Here is a 23,747-nt window from a genome sequence, read left to right as displayed (position 1 = left end):
TTTATTCTTATATTTTATAGGTAATCTGAATATCTACATTAACTTTTAGCAAAGTTTATACACTTGAATTTCTTCTTTGTAGGAAAAGAATATCATCATAGGACAAGTATAACATATATAAAGATAATTTCAAAATCATAAGAATGGTATATTAAAATTCATTAAATAAAGATCTCATCCTTTCTAGTCCACATCTAAACATGTTTCCAACTAACAGTCAAGGTAATTACTTATAAAGCTTCCCAAATGAGTTTCCATTTTTGAGCTGAGATGAAAGGAACATCATTTGTCCCAGAAGAGAAAATGTTTTATATAATAATTTAATGTGATTAAGCAAAAGACGTGTGAATCATGTAGCATAGTTAAATAACCACCGTAACTAACAACTGAAATTTAGGGACCATTCTAAATCTAGAAAAACACTAGTTTTTCTTGCAAAGAATGAGACAATCAGAAGCCCATGCTACCGAAATAAGGGATTTTGTTAACCCTTTTCCCTCACCAAAAAAACCCTTCAACAATTGATGTGACAGTATCAGGTTTTCTCCACAAAGAAGCCACTCTCAACAGGAATAAGTATATGTAAGAAACAGCACAGTCAAGTGGTAGGAAGCTCCCCCATCATTACGCCTTTTCTGTAAACTGGTGGCACATGTTTATATAAAGGGAGATACTGGTGAAATTCTCCCTAAGAATGGAAACTGAGTTCACAAGAAGATGAACTGAAACAATCACTTATTGTTAATATCATGTAAAAATTACACACATTTAACACAGATTTAAAGACAGGGCAATTTTTTTTTCCCTAATCTTGGAATATTAGGAGAAAAGACTATATTATACCTTACATCTATTTTTTGTGTTCAGCCACAATTGTGACAATAATTTTATAAAAACTTCCAACAACTTTTTAAAAAAACATTTTTACATTTTATTATTTAAAATTTTTAGAATCCTTTAAAGAAACTAACCTCTGATTAACATCCAAACAAGAGGCATTTAGAAAGTTCAATAAATATCCACTAATTACTAAAAAAAGGATATCAAGTCAACAAAATAATTTTCATATAATACCTAGGCTAGTACTTCACACTAAGACTAAAAATTTTATGTCAGACCTTTAAAACTGTGTTGACAGAGACTCATGTTATAGAGTATTCACAAAGGGTGAATTAAGAAAATCTTGGATTTCTATAGAGTGCCCTTCAACCAAGGGGCTCAAAGGGCTTTCACAGGTCTCTCATTCATACTTACAAAATGTCTGTGGTATAGGTAGGTATTATTATCTCTCTTACAGATAATAGATTTTTTTGCAAGCATACTAGCAAAGGCCCACTTTAATTCAATTTTTTAAGTAAAGTTTTAATTTAAATTTACCATACTCTTAAAGTACCATGGATATTATATCTACTAGAATAGCAATTCTGGCTGGATGCAATGGCTCATGCCCGTAATCCCAGCACTTTGGGACGCTGAGGCAGGAGGATCACCTGAGGTCAGGAGTTCAAGATCAGCATGGCCAACATGGTGAAACCTCTTCTCTACTAAAAATACAAAAATTAGTCAGGCATGGTAACACACACCTGTAACACAGCTACTACTCAGGTATAACATATATAAAGATAACTTCAAAATCATAAGAATGCTATATTAAAATTCATATAGCACTTGAACTCAGGAGGTGGAGGTTGCAGTGAGCCGAGATCGCACCACTGCACTCCAGCCCAGGCTTAGGCATCAGAGCGAGACTCCCATCTCAAAAAAAATAAAAATAAAAAGAATAACAATTATTTCTGTGCTCTGGTAAGTAAACAAGTAAGCAATCTTTTTATATCCTAGAGCTGTGACAATTCAATAGATTAGCAATCTATCCTTTCATTTAAATTACATTTTTCTGTATCAGAAATCAAAGTGTGTTTATTTAATATTACTCCATAAGTCCAATTGATAAGCACATATATTATAATTATGAGGATATATGAAGCAGTAACTCTGTAAAAGAAAAGCCCTAGTGCTCTGGAAAAAAAGTCCTATCATGTTGGTTAATTTCTCTGATTTTAAAAAACATTTTCTTATTGTCACAGTGGCTTTATATTGAGAGAATTAATGGTTGACATCATCTCTCACACATATATAACTCTATTATTTACAATAACACATATTATTTCATTCAGTAACTACAACAACCCCATGAAGCTGACAGGGTACTATACCAATCCAACATACTACAGATGAAGAAACTCTGACAGGGTACCATGCCAATCCAACATATTACAGATGAAGGAACTCTGAGTAGTTAAGTGACTTGCCTGAAATCATCTGGCTATTAAGGACAGCGTTAGGTCTAAAAGAATCTATGATCCTAACTGAGTCCAGGGCCCTGTTATAGACTGAATGTTTGTGGGACAAAATTCATATGCTGAAGCTTTAATTCTCAATGTGTATTTGTAGATGGGAGGAAGTAATAAAGGTTAAATGAGGTCATAAGGGTGGTAGACATGACATGGTTTGTATCCTTGTAAGAAAAGACATCAGAGAGCTTCTGCTCCTTCCACCCTCCACACACTCAAATGAAGGGCCATGTGAGGACATCTGCAAGCCAGGAAGTGAGCCCTCACCAGAAGCTGAACACTGCTAGACCTTGATCTTGGGTTTTCCAGCCTCCAGGACTGTGAGAAAATGAATTTCTGCTCTTTAAGCCACAGTCTATAGTATTTTGTTACAGCAGCTGGAGCAGATTAATTAATACAGGACTTTCTCACTACACAATGAATTAATGTCTACAAAAAACAGTATATATTTTTTCCAATTAGACTAGTTTCACAGAAGTTCTAAAAACTGATTTAAAAACTTTAGCTCTAATACAGTCCATAATTATTTCCAGACACTTAAAGTTTGACCTTATTTTACATATTAAAAACAGAATTTACTAAGTAGCAAGTGGAAACTCCACCTTCAAAAAGAAATGATAAAGAAAACCAAGTTACTTTAGCACCCTAAAAATACACATAACAATAACCATGTCCATTATAATAATTATTAGACTACACTACATTCAAATAAAAGATTTTTTTTTACATTTAAAATGACCTGAAGGAGCATTTTTTAATTAAGGACAAATTATCAATTCAGAATCTCTCAAAATATCTTAGCTTCAGATTAACTTCTTACCAATAAAAGTAGAAAAACTAAGAAGGTGAAAAAATACAGCTGTAGCCTTAATAGAAGATACGAATGGCTTTGAATAACTTCAGTGTAAGGCTTAAGAAACTTTTAAGTAGTTTAGGATTTTCTCTGTGGTTTTGTTTCTAAACAACAAGAGTTTGAGTAATACATGTAAGATCTGAATTTGGAATTAATCTGACCTGAGACTCTGGTGGTTTTTGGCTTACTGGTTTCCTCCATACTTACATAAAATACTGATCATCAGAGGAAGGCAAACTATAAACACATTATCATACTATTAATGAAAGATGGAAGAGTAAGTTGCAATTCAGAACCAGGTACTGAGAATTAAGAGGGACTAAAAATCCCAAAGTAGGTCTCCTTGCTTGAACTAACCCTGAAAGAGTTCCAAGCTTTCTCTGAAAGTAACATTCTCTTCAGAAAGAAATTAACCTACCCTTCATTGTAATTTATAAAAACTGCAGTAATCACTAGAAATTGTCCCTGAACAGTCATTCTAAGCACTGTGGGTCACTGCTGCTCCATATTGACTGTCAAAACGGGCTGGATGCTGGCTTGAGGCTGACAATACTCTTGTATAGCAGTTTAAAAACCCAGCTTTTAAGCCATACAGAGGGCAGAGCCTGGCGCACAGCAGTTTAAAAAAAAAGAATTCACATGTAACTGTACTATGAATAGATTTATTAATTTATACATTATATCAAAGCCTACATTATATAAGATTCAGATTTAACAATTCTAAGCATAGTGATATCTAATCAGTACCAATAAGAAAGACTGCTATAATTCCTAAAATCCAAATGGGAAAAAAAGAACTATTAATCCAACAAATATGTACTGCCCACCTAATATAGGTAAGTACATATAAGGTACAACTTAGTGCTGTCAAGATAGAAGGATGTAAAGGTGAATCTAAAAAAGGATTAAAGAGTTAATCAATGTAAAGTACTAGCATAGTACCTCACACATACATAAATGCTCAATATTATTATCCTACCCTCAAGGAACGTACTATCTAGCAGAGAAGCTAAGATTTAGTATACAAATAACTATAAAAGAAAAAGAACCAGAAGGGACCATAAAATGCTATAAAATTTCAGAGTAAGGAGAAATTTCCAACTAGGGTAATCAAACAATTCCACAATTTTGAAATTCAGTGACATAGAGAATGCTGGCAGTATTAACACAGAAGAAACATGAAAAGTGAAAATAAGTTTAAGTGGAATATTTTACACTTACATCTAAGCATAAAAAAAAAAAAGACTCTGAAAAGTAAAGCAGCATTATAAAAGGACGGAAAAAGGATGCTTCCCTGATGAGGTTGCTGGAACAAAGAATGTTTGTTTGTTTGCTTGTTTTGAAACAGAGTCTTGCTCTGTTGCCCAGGCAGGAGTGCAGTGGTGTGATCTCGTCTCACTGCAATCTCCACCTCCTAGGTTCAAGCAATTCTGATACCTCAGCCTCCCAAGTAGCTGGGACTACAGGTGCACACCACCATATTCCACTAATTTTTGTATTTTTAGTAGAGACAGGGTTTCGCCACACTGGCCAGACTGGTCTCGAACTCCTGACCTCAAGCGATCCACCTGCCTTGGCTTCCCAAAGTGCTGGGATTACAGGCATGAGCCACTGCACCCGGTCAGATTTTTTTTTTTTTTAATGAAACCATTTATTATGTGTCTAGCCCAGTGCAACACACACACGCACGCGCGCGCGCGCACACACACACACACACACACACACACACACACACACAGAGGCTATAGTTATAGTGATTTAAAAAAACATGCAGATCCATTAAGAATAAGAGAGACCTAATTATAGCTGAGAAGCAGAGGAAAGGATCTAGCATGAGAAGATAAAAGATGTTGTAACAATTATGTACTAAAGAAGGTCAGGAGAGGTATTAAAAAAATGGTGGGATCAACAACAGGGGCAAATGGTGCTGAGTTTAAGAATACACGTAATTCTTTATCTATTAAAATTAAAGAAAGTTTAATTCTGAGAAATTTTGAGATGAACAGAAGAGACAGCAAGCTCACTCTGGATGGTCCCAACATTTTCAGTACAAAATGAGGCAAGATTATCTAGTTAAAGTAAAGGCAACACAGGTAGAATTCAAAGCTTAAGGGGAATGACAATGACTCAGTTGACTGCCTGAGATGATCCTGTCAGAGATGAAGCCAAAGACAGAAAAAGGCAACAACATAAGGAAAGTAATTACGCATAATCCTATGCTTCAAAGTGACAAATTTCTCCCATGATGACAACTTTAAACAAAATAGTATACTGTTTTTTTTTTAAAGCTTTAAAAATTATCCCACCAAAGTGTATTAAATAAACTACAGGCAAATCTTTCTTTAAAGCTAAAAGGTTTTATCAACATAAGGAGAGACCAGCACTTAAAGATGTTAATCAAATGTCATTTAATTTAAAAAACCTATTACATTGCTACAATTTATTTTAGTTCTTGGGCTTTTTTGTCTCTTTTCAAGCTACATATTAAGATTATTTAATTTATAAAATCCACATTTTAAAATGTTTTAAAGGATGTTCAGGTCATGAACATCCTTCGTTTTTGCTCTAAGAAAATGAATAATACAACTATTTTGAACAAAAGTTTTATCCTACCTGGTGCTATTAACTGATGAATACTTGATGTCCGGGTGACAGCTGTGCTTCGTGATTCCAGACTTGGGCTTTCTCCTTTCTTATTACTTTCTGGAGAAGGATCTCGTTGGCTGATTTTAGAACTGGTCACTGTTGTTTTGTTATGACAAATTGTCAATGACTGAGTTTGACTAGTGCTTTTTGGTGGACCATTCTGTGAGCTAGATAATACACCCAACTTCTGGCTGCGTAATGTTAAATTCTGAACCTACGAACCACATAACAGAAAATTAGGATGAAAACAGATGGTTTTAATTGATGTGGTAATCATTACCATTGTGACAATACTGACAACACATTTATATTATGCTTTTCATACATAAAGCTCCAAGCACTTGAAAGAACTGATTAATCCTTAAGGAGAGTTATTCTTTTAAGTAATCACATCTTAAATATTAAGTGGCAATTTTTAAAATATATTAAGAGGAAGAGGGGAGGAAGGGGGAAAAAAGAAAGGGAGGAAGAAGGGGAAAAAAAGAAAGGAAGGAAGAAAGGGGGAGGGGAGGGGAAGGAGACGGGAGAGAAGGATCATAAAAAATTAAACAAAAACTATATATATATATATATATATAAGCAGTGTGTGTATTATATATGCATGAACTATGAATATGAGGAAATTACTCTGCAACATAACTGCATTAAAAGTTACCAGTTCTAGCTATAGAGATTATAAGGGGACATTAACCTTGTAAGAAATTAATTCATCAAATCATCTGCCACATTGTGAAAATTACGAAAAGCATTTTCAAAAGAACTATTTTAATTTAGTAAAATTTTGGTGTTGCTGTTGTTATTGAACATTCACTGTCTTTGAAAACTGCATCTCATGAACTGTAAAGAGGGTGCATGACCCTGAAACGGCTTTCTGTGGTGGTTCATGCTACACTCAGGGCTATTTGAAACGTACTGCCAGTCTAGACGGTGGCAAGGATTATCCCAATTACTCTCACCTGACATTTATAACATTTCCAAACAGCAAGACACAAGACAGAAAATGCTTCTCCCAAAGTTGCTGAACTTTTTGCCTATCTAGAATGAATGTACCAAATACATGTAGGCTACCACTGGCCCTGGGAGAGAATCTGAAATAAAAGAGATTCCAGAATGACAAAGCAAATGATATAGTGCTGCTTTATAAAATGTTCTTCAGTTTCATGTGTTCTGTCTCTACAAGTACATCATTAAAAGATGCTCAAAAAGCTATACTTTCTCCCAGCACTTTGGGAGACCAAGGCAGGCAGATCACCTGAGGTCAAAAGTGTGAGACCAACCTAACCAACATGGTAAAACCTCGTCTCTACTGAAAATACAAAAACTAGCCAGCCATGGTGGCCTGTGCCTGTAGTTCCAGCTACTCGGAAGGCTGAGGCAGGAGAATCACTTGAATCTAGGAGGCAGAGGTTGCAGTGAGCCGAGATCACGCCACTGCACTCCAGCCTGAGAAACAGAACGAGAGTCTGTCTCCAAAAAAAAAGCTATACTTTCTCAGTAATTCCACACCTGTACTTCCAGCATTTTGGGAGGCCAAGGTGGGTGGACCACTTCAGGCCAGGAGTTTGAGACCAGCCTTGCCAACATGGTGAACCCATCTCTACTAAAAATATACAAATTAGCCAGGCATGGTGGCGCATGCCTGTAATTCCTCGGCAGGCCGAGGCACAAACTGCTTGGGCCTGGGAGGTGGAGGTTGCAATGAGTTGAGATATTGCGCCATTGCCCCCCGCAACCTGGGCAACAGAGTGAGACTCTGTCTCAAAAAAAACAAACAAAAAAACGCTATACTTCAGGCCAAAGTTTTCATCAGTTCTATTCGAAGCTACTCAAAGAATTTTCTAAGTAAAATCTTATGGAGTATCTTCTCTGATTTTTCTCAAATATTTCATACCAATGTAAACATAAATGGACTAATAACTGGTATATTATTAAAGTTTAATACAAAAACAAAATATGTCGGCGGGGCACAGTGGCTCACACCTGTAATCCCAGCACTTTGGGAGGCCAAGGCAGGTGGATCACAAGGTCAGGAATTCAAAACCAGTCTGGCCAATATGGTGAAACCCCGTCTCTACTAAAAAGACAAAAATTAGCCAGGTGTGGTGGCAGGTGCCTATAGTCCCTGCTACTCGGGAGGCTGAAACAGGAGAATCGCTTGAACCTGGATGGTGGAGGTTGCAGTGAGCCAAGATTGTACCAATGCACTCCAGCCTGGGAAACAGAGTGAGACTCCATCTCAAAAAAAAACAAAAAACAAAAAAACAAAAAAAAACACAACTAAAATCCAGATTTCTCAGACTTCCACTCAAAGCCCTCCACAACCTAGGCCAAAACCACTTCAAGCCCCCAGTTGCTATTCCTCCAGCCCACAGTTCTTGTATTCCAGCCAAACTGTTCTGCTCGTTATTCTCCAAATATACCTTCCACTACCTTCAGTGGAACTGAAGCTCTTATTCAAGCACCTCTTGCCTAAATGTCATCTTTTCTCAAAGCTCTCTTTTGAAGCCCAACCCATTCTTCAAAGCCCAGTAAAATCCCACTTGCTCTACCCTAAGAAACATTCCCAAAATCCCTGGTTAGAAAAGAGTTTCTTCCTCTCTTCTAGAACAACTTTCCCATAGAATTTGGGTTATACTGGCCTATAGCATTGACAAATATCTAACTTGTTTGACAATTATTAAAGGTATGTGTATCTGTGAAATACTGAGACTCGCTAGTAGACTCTCACCTCAACATTCAATTTTATACTCCCTGCAGTTCAGTGCTGCAGGTTTAATAGAAACTTCACAAGTCTGAGGTATTCTCCTGTATCTCATTTTGAAATATATATTACATGGCTAATTTTTTGGTAAGCACTTAGTTCTCTTCATGGTGTTCTTAGGCTAACATTAAAATCTGTTCGTGTTTACCAAAAACATCTCAACAAGTATCTAGTGGAGGCACATTAAACTCTTCCAGGAAGCGAAAGACAAAATTTAACATTTGCCACAGATGACATATGAAGCAGGCTGCATAGTAACGATAACCAAAGAGTGAGTAATAATCTGAAAAACTTGAAAGCATTCCTTCAAATGAGAAGTATATTCACAGTAAATGAGGATTTGACACAATGAACCCTAAAACCTACAGCATATTCATTTCTATACAATAATATACTTTTTGTTTTTAATTTTCCTTATGTTTTCTGGAATTCTGAAAGAAAATGTGTATATACTTACACTATATTGTATATATATGTTATTTATGTGAACATATAAATTTTAGAATATGGCTATATCTATGATCATTTTGACTTAAATGTTGACATGGTTTAAATAAATTCCAAACATGAAAGCTACACTGCCAAAGTAGATTACAAAGTCAATGCAGCTGTTAGTGGAAAGATCACATATACAGATTTCCTTGACAAAGCTTCCCTTTTGAAAGAAAATCCATCCTTCCTAAAATGAAGACTATTAGGGCACTCTGATGTCCCACATTCATTTCATTCGAACCTTTCCTTTGATCAAATTATGAAAACTTTCTGACTTTTGAAAAAGTCTACATTTCGCATGAGTTATTTTTGCTAATTTTGCATCTTATATTGTTATAGAGGGCTTCCCTGCCAAAATATTCTCACATCAATTATTTAACTGGAATCTAACAAATACTATGGCAATTATCATAGTAGAGCTGGCAGTAGAGCTGGGTTTCTAACTTTTAAATCCAAAGGGTTGTTTTTTCCCTCAATTCTAAGAGTAATTCCCCAGTAGGCCATCTGGAAAATACTCTTAGAATTGAGGAAAAAACAATCCTTTGGATTTACTGAGTCAGATTCCTTTTTTTTTTTTTTTAAAGACAGTCTCACTCAGTCTGGAGTGCAGTGGTGTGATCTCAGCTCACTGCAACCTCCACCTCCCAGGTTCAAGCAAGTCTCCCACCTCAGCCGCCTGAATAGCTGGGACTACAGGCGTATGCCACCATATCTGGCTAACTTTTGTATTTTTAGTAGAGTTGGCCAGGTTCATCTGGAACTTCTGATCTCAAGTGATCCAGCCGCCTCAGCCTCTTAAAAGTGCTGGGATTACAGGCATCAGCCACTGCGCCAGCCTCTGGGTCAGATTTCTTACTCATCTTTTTTTCTTGAGACAGGCTTGTTCTGTCGCCCAGGCTGGAGTGCAGTGGTGTGATCTCGGCTAACTGCAACCTGTGCCTCCTGGATTGAAGCGATTCTCCTGTCTCAGCCTTCTGAGTTAGCTATGCTGCTTACAGATTCCCACCATTACACCCAGCTAATTTTTGTATTTTTAGTAGAGGTGAAGTTTCACCATGTTAGCCAGGCTAGTCTCAAACTCCTAACCTCAAGTGATACACCTACCTTGGCCTCCCAAAGTGCTGGGATTTACAGGCGTGAGCCACCACGCCTGGTTCATCTCTTAACACACTCTTTGCCCTATAACATCTTCCAAAAATCTTTTTTGTGTAGGTGTGCATGGTGGGGAGAAGGGATTGAGCATTTAACATGGTAAATAAAAGTGATATATTCCAAATTTCTCATTGTTTACAATATGCTATAAAAATATTCAATACTGGCCGGGCGTGGTGGCTCAAGCCTGTAATCCCAGCACTGTGGGAGGCCGAGGCGGGTGGATCACGAGGTCAAAGGTCGAGACCATCCTGGTCAGCATGGTGAAACCCCGTCTCTACTAAAAATACAAAAATTAGCTGGGCATGGTGGCGCACGCCTGTAATCCCAGCTACTCGGGAGGCTGGGGCAGAATTGCCTGAACCCGGGAGGTGGAGGTTGCGGTGAGTCGAGATCGCGCCATTGCACTCCAGCCTGGGTAACAAGAGCGAAACTCCGTCTCAAAAAAAAAAAAAATTTAATACTAAGGAAAAATTATTGACTTTTATAGCTTAAAGAGTATTAAAATACAACTTCAGATTTGGTATTTCACAATTACAAATAATTTTTTAACTGTAAATATGATTTTAAAACTCGACAAAGTTAAGCAGACATTTTAAAAAACTAACCTAACAGTCTTGAACTTGAGGAAAGTTATCACTAGAACGTATAAGTAGGAGCAGCACATACCACTGCCAGCCTCACTCACTGCCATTTCAAAAGCACAGAGAGGAAAAACAACATCCACAAAGAAATTCCTAAAGGTCAAACCATTCCTGTAGCCCCTCAAAAGTCTATCCCTGAATTAAATCAGATCATCACAGAGGCTGATACCTAAAACACATCAATCTGGACCCCGAAGACCACTTTTATAAATTATTTTGACTCCACTCACATTAAAGATACCCTTATAAGATGAAGTAAGATGTCTTCCTCATCAGTACCGGCAAGTACTCTCAGAACATGTTTGAATCAACTGCAACCTAAGCAGGTGGGTTTGTTAATTTTACCTTGGAAACTATAAATTCTTTTTATTTATTTATTTTTTTTGAGACAGGGTCTCACTTTGTCACCCAGGCTGGAATGCAACAGCTCGATCTTGGCTCACTGCAGCCTCAACCTTCTGGGATCAAGTGATCCTCCCACCTCAGCCCCCCAAGGAGGTGGGACTACAGGCCCACACCACCACGTCCTACAAATTTTTGTATTTTTTTGTAGAGACAGGGTTTTGCCATGTTGACAGGCTGGTCTTGAACTCCTGTGCTCAAGCAATCCGCGAGCCTCTGCCTCCCAAAGAGCTAAGATTACAGGTATAAGCCACTTTGCCTGGCCTATAAATTCTTTAAGTGGTTGCTTTTCTCCCTTCATTATTAGTTACCTGAAAGCTAAGAACCAACTTTGTGACTCATTTTCAGACAATGCATAACAAAAATAGTAATTAGTAGCCTGTGATATCTTACTTGTGGCAGGCACTATATTAAGTACTTTATTGTTTCACTTACTCCTTATAACAACTCTGAGCCCCAATTATCAGCTCCGACAGTAGAGATGAGTTGTTTTAAATAAATGAAACAATTCAGTAAATGAAACATTTAGTAAATGCTATCAGATTTAATCCTGGCAGAAACCTTATAAAATATTAGATTATAAATGTTATTTTATTTTACATAATTGACACTGAGGTGAAGAGGTTAAGGACTTAAAGGTAGAGCAAGTATTTGAACCCAGAGATTCTGGCTCCAAAGTCCGTATTATAAACACTATGCTATACTACTATGAACTTGGCCAAAATCAATCTGCTGGCAAATAATGTTGCTAAAGTCAGAATTTGAATCCAAGTCTTCCTATCTCCAACTTTTGCAAAAAACAAAACTACTTACTGAGTGCCTGTAATGTCTTACACACTAAAGATACCTATTACTTATCCTTTTACCCTACAAATATGAGTAAATACTAGAGTTGTTTGGCAACTTGTCCACATCATACAATAAATGACTGAAGTAGGAGCTTAACTTAAGGCCACACAAAACTTCACACAGGTAAGCTGAGCAGCAACTTCACTCCTAGCTCCATTCTTGGAAATAGTTTCATTTGTGTCTTTTTTCTTCCATGCTTCCAACTTATGTTTTATTCCATGCATCTTATAAATGAATTAAAATCTTAGTTGGAACAATGTCAAATATAAATGAAAAAATAAAATTTAAAATGTTGGAAGTTGATGATGGTCTAGTTCTATTAGGAGAAAACCTCCGAATAATTGTTTCATAAAACCAAAACAAAAGAAAAGGAGATCATTATTTCAGGCTGGCACAGTGGCTCACGCCTGTAATCCCAAAGTTTGGGAGGCCTAAATAGGCAGATCACTTGAGCTCAGGAGTTCAGGACCAGCCTGGGCAACATGGCAAAACCTTGACTCTACAAAAAAATACAAACATTAGCCAGGCGTGGTGGCACATACCTGTAATCCCAGCTACTCAGGAGGCTGAGGTGGGAGGATGGCTTGAGCCCAGGAAGGTCAAGGCTGCAATGAACCATGATTGAGCCACTGTACTCCAGCCTGGGTGACACAGTGAGACCCCATCTCAAAAATTTAATTAATTAATTACTTAAGATTAATTGATTTAAAAAGAAGACAATTAGTTCAACAAATTCATTCCACAGAGACATAAAAATTTAGAGCTAAAAAATCTTAAAGTTAACAAAGATAAAGTTCTTATTTTGTAAACACAGGGGAAAATAAAGTCCAATAAAGTTAAGAAACTGAAGAATGGGCCAAGCATGGTGGCTCATGCCTGTAATCCCAGCACTTTGGGAGCCCAAGGCGGGTTGATTGCCTGAGGTCAGGAGTTCGAGATCAGCCTGACCAATATGGTAAAACCCTATCTCTACTAAAAATACAAAAATTAGAGGGGCATGGTGGCATGTGCCTGTAGTCCCAGCTACTCGGGAGGCTGAGGTAAACTGCTTGAATCCAGGAGGCGAAGGTTGCAGTGAGCCGAGATCACACCATTGCACTCCAGCCTGGGCAACAGAGCGACACTCCGTCTCAAAAAAAAAAAAAAAAGAAAGAAAGAAAAAGAAACTATGGAAAATCACAGGGCAAGTTAGGAGAAATCTGAATGTAAATGACCATCATCTTTATAAATTAATACATGAAAATTAGCCTTCAGTTGTAAATGAAATAATATATATTATATCAAAAATACCAAAGAAATTATCATTTTTTTACCAGAAGACGGAGAACTATATTAAATATAAGAGGCCAAAGGTGACCCTAAAATATCCATCTCTGCCATATGCAGTCTAAAATATTGTGCAGAACACCAAAATATAGCAATATCATGCAAAGTAACATTCTAACTCAATTGTTTTCATTTAAAATGTACTCACTCTAATCCATTCTTGTCAAATTTATTTAGGTGTAACTTACGTACAACAAATAACATTACAATGAGTTTTGACATATGTATACACCATATAATCACTACCCCAAGATACAGAACATCACCTTAACCATGTCAGTTCACTCATGCCCCTTCCCAATCAATCTCCGCCTACCTTCTACCCCAGATACCACTAATCCGGTTTTTTCCACTATAGCTTTGCCTGTTCTAGGATTTCATATAATGGAATCATAGAGTATGTATTCCTTATACCAAGGTTCTTTTGCTAAACATCATCTTTTTGAGATTCTTCAGTAGTTCATTCTTTTATTTCTGAGCAGTATTCCACCATAAGAATATATTAAAATTGGGGTGTGTGGGGAAAAAATAAAAAAATAATAATATATCAAAATTTGTTTATCTACTCAGCAGTTAAAGGACATTTGGTTGTTTTCAGTTTGGGGTTATTCTGAGTACTGCTGCTATAAACATTTGTTAACATATCTATATGAATGTTTTCACATCTCTCAGGGTAAACTTAAGGAGAACTGCTGAGTCACATGTTATGTGTATGTTTCCACTCTATAAGGAACTGCCAAACTGTTTTCCAAAGTGTGGTTTTACCATTTTACATTCTCACCAGCAATGTATGAGAGTCTGGATGCTCCACATTCTCACCTATAGATAGTATTAGCAGTCTTCTTCATTTCAGCCATTCTAGTGAATGTATGGTGATACCGTCGTTTTGATTTGCATTTCTGTAATGATTAATCTCACTGTGTCACCCACACTGGAATGCAGTAGCACTATCATAGTTCATTGCAGCCTCAATTTCCCAGGCTCAACCAATCCTCCTACCTCAGCCTCCTGAAAAGCTAGAATTATAGCCACACAGCACCACGCCCAGCTAATTTTTTTTATTTTTAGTCAAGACCAGGTCTTGCTATTTTTCCCAGGCTGGTCTTTAATGCCTAAGCTCAAGCAATCCTCCTGCCTGGGCCTCCAAAATGTGCTAGGATTACAGGCATAAGCCACTGCACTTGACCAATTTTTAAAATTTTAAATTTGTCTAATTTATTTTCAAACTTAAAATCCATCTTGACTTAGTTATTACATAAGGAACACTGTAAGCAAAATAATATATCTCACATGATGAGAAATAAATCTGCTTTATGAAGAGAAAATCATTAACAAAAACTCTCATTAACCTTGACTAACCAATGTCAAATAACCTAAATATCTGTGCTTAATGGTATACAATTCTACAGAACAAAAAACATTTTCTTGAAGTTCTCATTGTATTTTATTAAGTTTCAATCTAAAATGCATGACAAGGAGCACCGAAACCATCAGTAGTAACTTAAACACAGATGCAAGGCTTATCTTTAACCTGAAGATGCAGATCTCAAATAACACATTATGAAGCTAGACAAGCTCACCTGAGTAGCTGCAGACTGACAGGAAGATGACGATGACGACGAGACAACAGGAATGTCAGACTGTACAGCAGCCACAGTGGTAGCAGGTGTGAAAATCAGCTGTACAGACAGAAAACCAAAAAAATACCCTAAGACAAAAGAACATGTCCCACACACAATGTGCAGCAGGCAAAGGAGACTGAAATTTGTGACAGAAAGACAATGCAGTTTAGGATTATCTCCTCAGCAAAAGGTTTTACAGGACAAAAAGAAATTTCTAATAATAGAGAAATAAAAAAAAAATCATAAACATTTTTAAAACAGCTCATGACTCTGATGAGTGCAAAAAAAAAAAAGCAGTACTCAAAAAAGAAAATGTATTTTCGTGATATGAAATTCTGAGTCCAAATTGTATCTCAAATAAGCTATTATACTTAAATTTTTCCTAGCTCAAAACTACTGCGGCGGGATTCCTAAAATGGAAAGTTAAAGTAAACAACAACAGTGACTATTCTGGGACACAAATTAAATTTCAGTGAGAAACAAAAAGAAACACCAAAAAAGTCTTTTCAGTCCTCTTTATCATAAGGATAACTATGCCACATGCTTACAACACTCCAATATTTCACCCAGCTACAAAGGATCTATAGGACAAATCCAGGTTGCTCTTTCATTTTAAAACTATTTGTAAAGAAGTATTCATTCTATGGCTGGGCGTGGTGGCTTACACCTGTAATCCCAGCACTTTTAAAGGCCCAGGCAGGTGGATCACTTGAGGTCAGGAGTTCAAGATCAGCCTGGCCAACACGGTGAAACCCCATCTCTACTACAAATACAAAAATTAGGTGGGCATGGTGGCTCATGACTGTAATCCCAGCTACTTGAGAGGCTGAGGGAGGAGAATCGCTTGAACCCGTGAGGTGGAGGCTGCAGTGAGCTGAGATCACGCCACTGAACTCTAGCCTGGGCGACAAAAGCGAGACACTACCTTATTTAAAAAAAAAAAAAAAAAAAAAAAAAATTCATTCTAAAAGTAAATGCCACAGATGTCAAAATTAAACAAAAGAGCCTGCAAAAAAAGCTTCACATCAAAAAACAAAAAGACATATTTAACTTTTTTACTCATCACTTTCCTTTTTTTTTTTTTTTTTTTTTTTTTTTTGTGAGACAGTCTCACTCTGTCACCCAGGCTGGAGTGCAGTGGTGTGATCTTGGCTCTCACTGCAACCTCTGCCTCCCAGGTTCAAGTGATTCCCCTGCCTCAGCTTCCTGAGTAGTTGGGATTACAGGCATGCACCACAACGTCCAGCCAATTTTTGTATTATTAGTAGAGACAGGGTTTCATCATGCTGGCCAGGCTGGTTTCAAATTCCTGACCTCAAGTGATCTGCCCGCCTCAGCCTCCCAAAGTGCTGGGATTACAGGCATGAGCCACCATGCCCCGCTCAATTTTTTTCAATACCGAAATAAATGCCATTAATTTCTAAGGCAATACAATCCACTCAGAGATTATCTAATTCAATTTAGTGAATTTGACAGTAGTTTCAAAGAATGTGTAAACACTTTATTTCAAAATTGTATCAAGGGTTATTCAGTTCCTCTTGCTATCTAAGTTAAAATCTTCAATCAAACGAAGATTAAAAAAAAATTAGAAAAATAAAAGTCCAATTAAGTGACCTTTTAAACTTCAGTTCTTCAGTACACTAAATTTAAGTAAATTAAACCACAAAGTACAATGAGCTTTCCATATCTGTGGGTTTGTTCAAGCAACTGCAGACAGAAAAAATATTCATTAAAAAAAAAAAGGATAACTGTATCTGTACTGAACATGTACAAATTTTTCTCTTGTCATTATTCCCTAAACAATATAGTATAACAACTATTTAAATGATGTTTATATTATATTATTATACATAGAGATGATTTAAAGTATATGAGAGGATATGCATAGGTTCAATGCAAATACTATGCCTTGAGCATCCCATCCTCAGATTTGGGTATTCTAGGGGACAGAGAGGGTGAGCCTTACAACAATCTACCACAGACACCAAGGGACAACTGGTATAACTTTCCTGAAAAGATAATTTCCAGTAACAATACCCTGAAAGGACTAAATCTAAAAAGAAGATATTCCATTTACTGTGACCTGTATGAAACTGCTAATTTTAGAGTTCAAAAGTGGTCAAACAGCAACCATTTCAAATGGTTCAACCTAATTTTAAAGCATAAATGATTGGAAACTTTCTTTGCAATTTTAGATAGAAAACTGAAGATGTAGATATATAATCAGCCTACTGGACAAAAAAGAATATAAATACGTATTAGGTACAATGCTTTTGTCTAGCTTCTTGTAAAGACAACAAATAAAATACATGTCAACCAATTTCTATATTCCTTAAAGAAGCTTAACAATCAAATTAGGAAATCAGTAAATACTCAAATACAGAATAACCAAATTACCATTACTATATTCATAAAAGATCAAAATGAACAGAAGAACATAAATAATCTTGCAGAATTTGAGACAGAAATAACCAAAGCTAAGAATCATCTGGGAAACTATCAGGAACTCCAATATAGACTTCAGAAAATCCCAGGACACAAATTCTAACGTGTTTTAACAACCAAGTTTTTTAACATTTCTATTTCACCAAATCTAAGTTGTGAAAAATAGATAATGATTTTATGAACCACTGTAAGTACCAAGTTGCCGTTAGTTATAAAATGCATCCCAATTTCAGAGATGTTAAAATATGGAAAAAAAAAAAAAAAAAAAAAGTTTGTTTTCGATTAAAAAATAATCACTCTCGATATTGACTCTATTAGCTTCCCAATGTTGATAATTACTATTTGATACCAAAAGACCTATTAATTAAATGTAGAATCTTTCATGACATAAATGTACAAGAGCTGAAGGCGCACCCACATGCACACACACAATTAAACATTTCTTAAATATTAAAAATACCTCTTATTGTATCAAATCAAGAAACATTTTGATCTCTCAAGTCCTTAAACACTGAAAAAATTTGGTAGCTCATATCTTACCATTTGAGCTCGGAGATACATTTGAGCTTGGCTTGCCGTTAGGGTAGGGGAAGTACTCCCTAGTAACATAGTCTGTTGGGTAATACTGCCGCTGGTAGAACTGGAAGCCTGGGAACGGCTTATTAACTGTGCAGGTGTAGGAGAAGTGGAGAGGTTGATCTAAGGAAGAAAACATATTAGGTCATAGGCTTCCATTTCTTGTTTCCATGTTACTGAATTTCACACTGAGCTGCAGTTAGGTAGTCAATGGTATAAACTGTGGCTAAGGAAACCAAAGGAGAAGCCTTTATTTTTGACAGACCCCGTCATTTCTTTGCGCAATTGTTTGCATATATGTATATGGATTGGTTAGTAATCAGGACAATTTTTAAGAACAGCTACAATGTGTTTCAATAAGATTTCTAGTATCTTAAAATATCATTTCCACTACTTCCTAAAAATTAAGGCCAGTGCTCACTTCGGCAGCACATACACTAAAACTGAAACAATACAGAGAAAATTAGCATGGCTCCTGCGCAAAAATAACACGCAAATTCATGGAGAGTTCCATTAGTTTTAATAGAGGATTCTGTATGTTCTCAACAGTAAGAAATGATCGATGTTTGAGGTGATGGATATGCCAGTTACCCTGATTTGATCTATACATGGTATACATGTATTCAAATATCACCCTGTATCCCATAAATATGTATAGTTATGTGTCAATTAAAAATAAAAAATTTAGAGCTAATGCTTCATTTTACTATCCCACATAGCTTAAAACATCCTAATCAACATTGTCACATTCTGAGGAGTTCGTGAACAAAAATTAAAACATAGATAATTCATTCACAAATATAAAAACATACATGTAACACATAACTAGTGTAAAGTTGTAACTCAAAAACTCTCAAGCAAAAGAAAATACAATTCCTACTTCTCAAACACATAGCAAAAATCCTGAATATTGACTACAAAATTAAACGATACCAATTCTAAATCTTCTGGGTAATAAAAAATAAAAAGAAAAAAATAAATAAATTATAAACACTAAAGTTTAAAACTTCTGTTAAAGAATGAACTAGTGCATTGTTAACTTCTAGAAGGCCAGGCGTGGTGGCTCATGCCTGTAATCCCAGCACTTTGGGAGGCTGAGGCGTGCGGATCATCTGAGGTTGGCGGTTTGAGACCAGCCTGACCAACATGGAGAAACCTTGTCTCTACTAAAAAAAAAAAAAAGTAAGTGATAATTGGTTGTATCTAAAAAGAGATACTGGGGTGAGGTAGCTAGGGGAATAGGGAAAACAAAAAGCATACTCTTTTTTTAAATCTTTTTAATTTCAGACAACATGCATATATTACCCATTTTTAAAATAAATAATATTTTTGGCTGGGCATGGTGGCTTATGCCTGTAATCCCAGTACTTTGGGAGGCTGAGGAGGACAGATCATGAGGTCAGGAGTTTGAGACTAGCCTGACCAACATGGTGAAACCCTGTCTCTACTAAAAATACAAAAATTAGCCAAGCATGGTGGCACGTGTCTGTAATCCCAGCTACTCAGGAGGCTGAGACAAGAGAATCACTTGAACCTGGGGAGCAGAGATTGCAAGGAGCCGAGATTACGCCACTGCACTCCAGCCTAGGCGACAGAGTGACACTCCATCTCAAAAAAAAAAGAAAAAAAAAAAAAAAATATATATATATATATATATTGGATATATGTATACAACTTCAAATCATTTTTGTGGAACAAGGTGGAGAATAAAATTAATAAATATTTTATTAGAAAAAATGCTTTACTGGACTTCTGAACGAGGCAACAAGACAGACTGGATTAATACATCCATTTGACCAAACAGTATCACTGAAATACTAGATCAATATGAAAAATTAGAATACACAGCTGAGACCGGGTGCGGTGGCTCAAGCCTGTAATCCCAGCACTTTGGGAGGCCGAGGCGGGTGGATCACGAGGTCAAGAGATCGAGACCATCCTGGTCAACATGGTGAAACCCCGTCTCCACTAAAAATACAAAAAATTAGCTGGGCATGGTGGAGCGTGCCTGTAGTCCCAGCTACTCAGGAGGCTGAGGCAGGAGAATTGCCTGAACCAGGAGGCGGAGGTTGCGGTGAGCCGAGATCGCGCCATTGCACTCCAGCCTGGGTAACATGAGTGAAACTTCGTCTCAAAAAAAAAAAAAAAAATACACAGCTGAACTCCAAAGGGGAGAGAAAAGCAGGGAGAGGGAAATTCCTGGTGCAAAAAAGGAAGAAACTCAAAGCCAGAGATGTCATCTTAGCTGACACCAAGGCAGTCTATAAGGGTATATGGGGCCTATAGACCCAGAAGATCCACCTTTGTGCTTATTTCAAGGGAGGGCTACAAGTGAAATCCCTATTTTGAGCCAAAATCCTGAAAAGAGCTCCCCAATATGTAAAAAGGGAGCTGGAAAAGCTACACCCATACATTCTGAGAAACAGCAAAGCAGTCTGCATCTGCTCTGCTCCTAGTGGAGGCAGGGAAGGAGGCACCTATGAGAGAAAACCCCAGGCTTGCACCAGATAGGGGTATAGAATCCAAATCCATACTCCCTGTATGGTTCCATAAGCCACCCAAAACATTAACATTTGAACAAACCCAAGACACTTGTTAAACTGAATGGTGACTGGAGAAAGCTGAGTGAAGTCAATATAGGAGGACCTCTCTGTATTATTTTTGCAACTTCCTATGAGTCTATAATTATTTAAAAATTAAAAAGTTAAACTGCAGAGTAGGCACATGAGAGCTGGTTATCTAATTCTCTAAATTGATATATGTTTTTAATTTTAATATTTATTTTTTCTTTTCCTTTTTTTTTTTGAGTCGGAGTTTCGCTCTTGTTGCCCAGGCTGGAGTGCAACCTCAGCCTCCCGGGTTCAAGCAATTCTCCTGCCTCAGCCTCCTGAGTGGCTGGGATTACAGGCATGCGCCACCACACCAGGCTAATTTTGTATTTTTAGTAGAGAAGGGATTTCTCCATGTTGATCAGGCTGGTCTCAAACTCCTGACCTCAGGTGATCCGCCCACCTCAGCCTCCCAAAGTACTAGGATTACAGGCGTGAGCCACTGCGCCCAGTCTTAATATATTTAAAGGTATAATTCAATGCATAAATACAATATAATATAGAATTACTGTAATTTGGGTCCTACTCCTAACACACTACTGAAACTGCCTTAACAATAGTCACCAACATCTAACTGACAAACTCAGAGGATTATTTTCAGACCATTCCCTCTTGAGTCTTTTTTACCAATGCTTCTTTCAGACCCACTTCCAAAGTGTTCATGCTCTGTCCTTAACACTTTTCTTCTTCTTTTTTCTTTTGTGAGACAGGGTCTCCCTTTGTCACCCAGGCTGGAGTGCAGTGGAGTAATTATGGCTCACTGAAGCCCCAACTTCCTGGACTCAGATGATCCGCCCACCTCAGCCTCCTGAGTAGCTGGGACTATAGGCATGCATCACCATACCCAGTTAATCTTTGTATTTTTTGCAGAGACAGGGTTTCATCATGTTGCCCAAGCTTGTCTCAAACTCCTGGGCTCAAGTGATACCACCTCAACCTCCCAAAGTGCTGGAATGAACAGTGTGAGCCACCACACCAAGCCATAGTTTTCTTCTTGAATTCCTAGATTATCCTATCTTATTCCACAGTTTCACACAATTCAATCCTGATGACTCTCAATACTTTTTTTTTTTTTTGAGTCGGAGTTTCGCTCTTGTTACCCAGGCTGGAGTGCAATGGTGCGATCTCGGCTCACCGCAACCTCCGCCTCCTGGGTTCAGGCAATTCTCCTGCCTCAGCCTCCTGAGTAGCTGGGATTACAGGCACGCGCCACCATGCCCAGCTAATTTTTTGTAGTTTTAGTAGAGACAGGGTTTCACCGTGTTGACCAGGATGGTCTCGATCTCTTGACCTTGTGATCCACCAGCCTCGGCCTCCCAAAGTGCTGGGATTACAGGCGTGAGCCACCGCGCCCGGCTCAATTCTTAACTGTAAACCCTTTTTTGAAGTTCTAGATCCAAATGCCTACAGCATACATCTTTCTGGATATCTTTCACCAGCTCAAACTCAGCAAGTTCAAACGGCAAACTAATTATTCCTTTTAAAACAACTTCTCCTCAAATGGCACTCGAATTTTCTAAAATTCTTCAAGACATATTATCTGGAAGTCAACCTGATGCTTTCCTCTCCTTTACCACGCACACAAAATCAGTCATGTGTTTTGTTTCTAATTCATCTTTTTGTCTCCTAATTTCCATTTTGATTTTTCGTCACTTAGTTTGAGACTTTGGGCCCGTGTCATTTCCATCTTGATTACTTTAACATCTGCAAACTGATACCTCTTACTAGAATCTTGTCACCTTCTACCTGCCAGATCTTTTCCTAATTTTATTAATTACTCATTTAAGAATCTTCTGGATAAAGTCAAACCTTTCCTGACAACTTCTCTAGCATTTTCTCCTCCCACTCCACACACATCCTTCCCATTACCCATACTAAGGCATTTGTAATGTCACGATCTTAGTCCTCTATGACACTGGCAATGATATTCCGGCTAGACTGAGCATCCTTGCCACCTCTATGCCCCAGCCCATCTGCAGCTACATAGTGAACAACTCCTTCTCTAAAATCACCTGCTCTAATAAGCTTTTACAGGTATTCCCATATCCCAAAGCAGAAATGACTATTCCCCCTTTTTGCCTAATTGTTACCATCCATATACTTTTAGCATATATTTCTAACTCATCCTTCTTAATTTTTTTTTTGAGACAGAGTCTCGCACTGTCATTCAGGCTGTAGTGGAGTGACACGATCTTGACTCACTGCAATCTCTGCCTCCTAGGTTCAAGCAATTCTCCTGCCTCAGCCTCCCGAGTAGCTGGGACTACAGGCATGTACCACCACGCCAGCTAATTTTTTTGTATTTTCAGTACAGACAGGGTTTCACCATATTGGCTAGGATGATCTCGATCTCCTGACTCGTGATCTGCTGCCCTCAGTCTCCCAAAGTGCTGGGATTACAGGCGTGAGCCACCGCGCCTGGCCCTAAGTAATAATTTAAGGGTGGAGGCCATGTGCTATTCATCTTCACGTATCCAGTACCTACAAAATGTCTTTATTCAATAAGTTTATTAAGTTAATTAATATCATGTTATTTTAAGGCATATTTCATAGTTTTCGAGTAATGTTTAAGCTTTGCTCCAGAGATTAAATCACCAGTGAGAAAGAACTGGACCCCAGTTTTTCTGACTCAGGTATTTTGGCATGCAGGGTACTTTTTAAATATCCGAATAGCTCCTTAATTTCCCTTTTGATTTCTATTCAGGTTACTATGCAGTAATAATGCCTTAGCACTTTTTTTCAGTTGGTGATTCTTTCAAAAAACAGTAAGAAACATACTCTTAGTAAGGGTATTTACACATTCTTTAAAGAAAAATAAAATAAAAGTCTTCTTAAAAAAATAATTGGCTGGGCCGGGTGCGGTGGCTCACGCCTGTAATCCCAGCACTTTGGGAGGCCGAGGCGGGTGGATCACGAGGTCAAGAGATCGAGACCATCCTGGTCAACATGGTGAAACCCCGTCTCTACTAAAAATACAAAAAAATAAAATAAAATAAAATAATTGGCTGATAGCTAACAA

The 23,747-nt window shown here is 37.5% G+C and overlaps 1 protein-coding gene and 1 non-coding gene across 17 annotated transcripts in view; one reads left to right on the top strand and one right to left on the bottom strand.

Annotated features, from left to right (window-relative positions):
* Nucleotides 1–23,747, bottom strand: part of PHC3 (polyhomeotic homolog 3) — a 92,191-nt gene that overhangs the window by 37,608 nt on the left and 30,836 nt on the right. For 11 of the 16 annotated variants that reach the window (XR_004263616.1, XR_004263615.1, XR_004263620.1 and 8 more), the window contains 3 exons: nt 18,084–18,242; nt 15,057–15,155; nt 5,818–6,064 (listed from right to left, as the gene is read on the bottom strand). Coding sequence is in view for 13 of the 16 variants with exons in the window: in XM_032260635.1 (XP_032116526.1) it covers nt 5,818–6,064; nt 15,057–15,155; nt 18,084–18,242 (505 nt within the window). In the remaining 3 variants the exon portion in view is untranslated. The remainder of the gene's footprint in view (nt 1–5,817; nt 6,065–15,056; nt 15,156–18,083; nt 18,243–23,747) is intronic. The other 5 variants (XM_032260692.1, XM_032260712.1, XM_032260723.1 and 2 more) reach the window with 3 other exon arrangements.
* On the top strand, nt 18,533–18,640 carry LOC116544734. The gene has a single exon (XR_004266013.1). It is a non-coding gene; the product is annotated as a U6 spliceosomal RNA (small nuclear RNA).

Source organism: Sapajus apella, unplaced genomic scaffold (genome assembly GCF_009761245.1).
Source record: "Sapajus apella isolate SASKATOON/1434 unplaced genomic scaffold, GSC_monkey_1.0 scaffold4, whole genome shotgun sequence".
NCBI lineage: Eukaryota > Metazoa > Chordata > Mammalia > Primates > Cebidae > Sapajus > Sapajus apella.
Note: the sequence above shows the minus strand (reverse complement) of the source record. Positions and strands in the feature narration are given on the sequence as shown.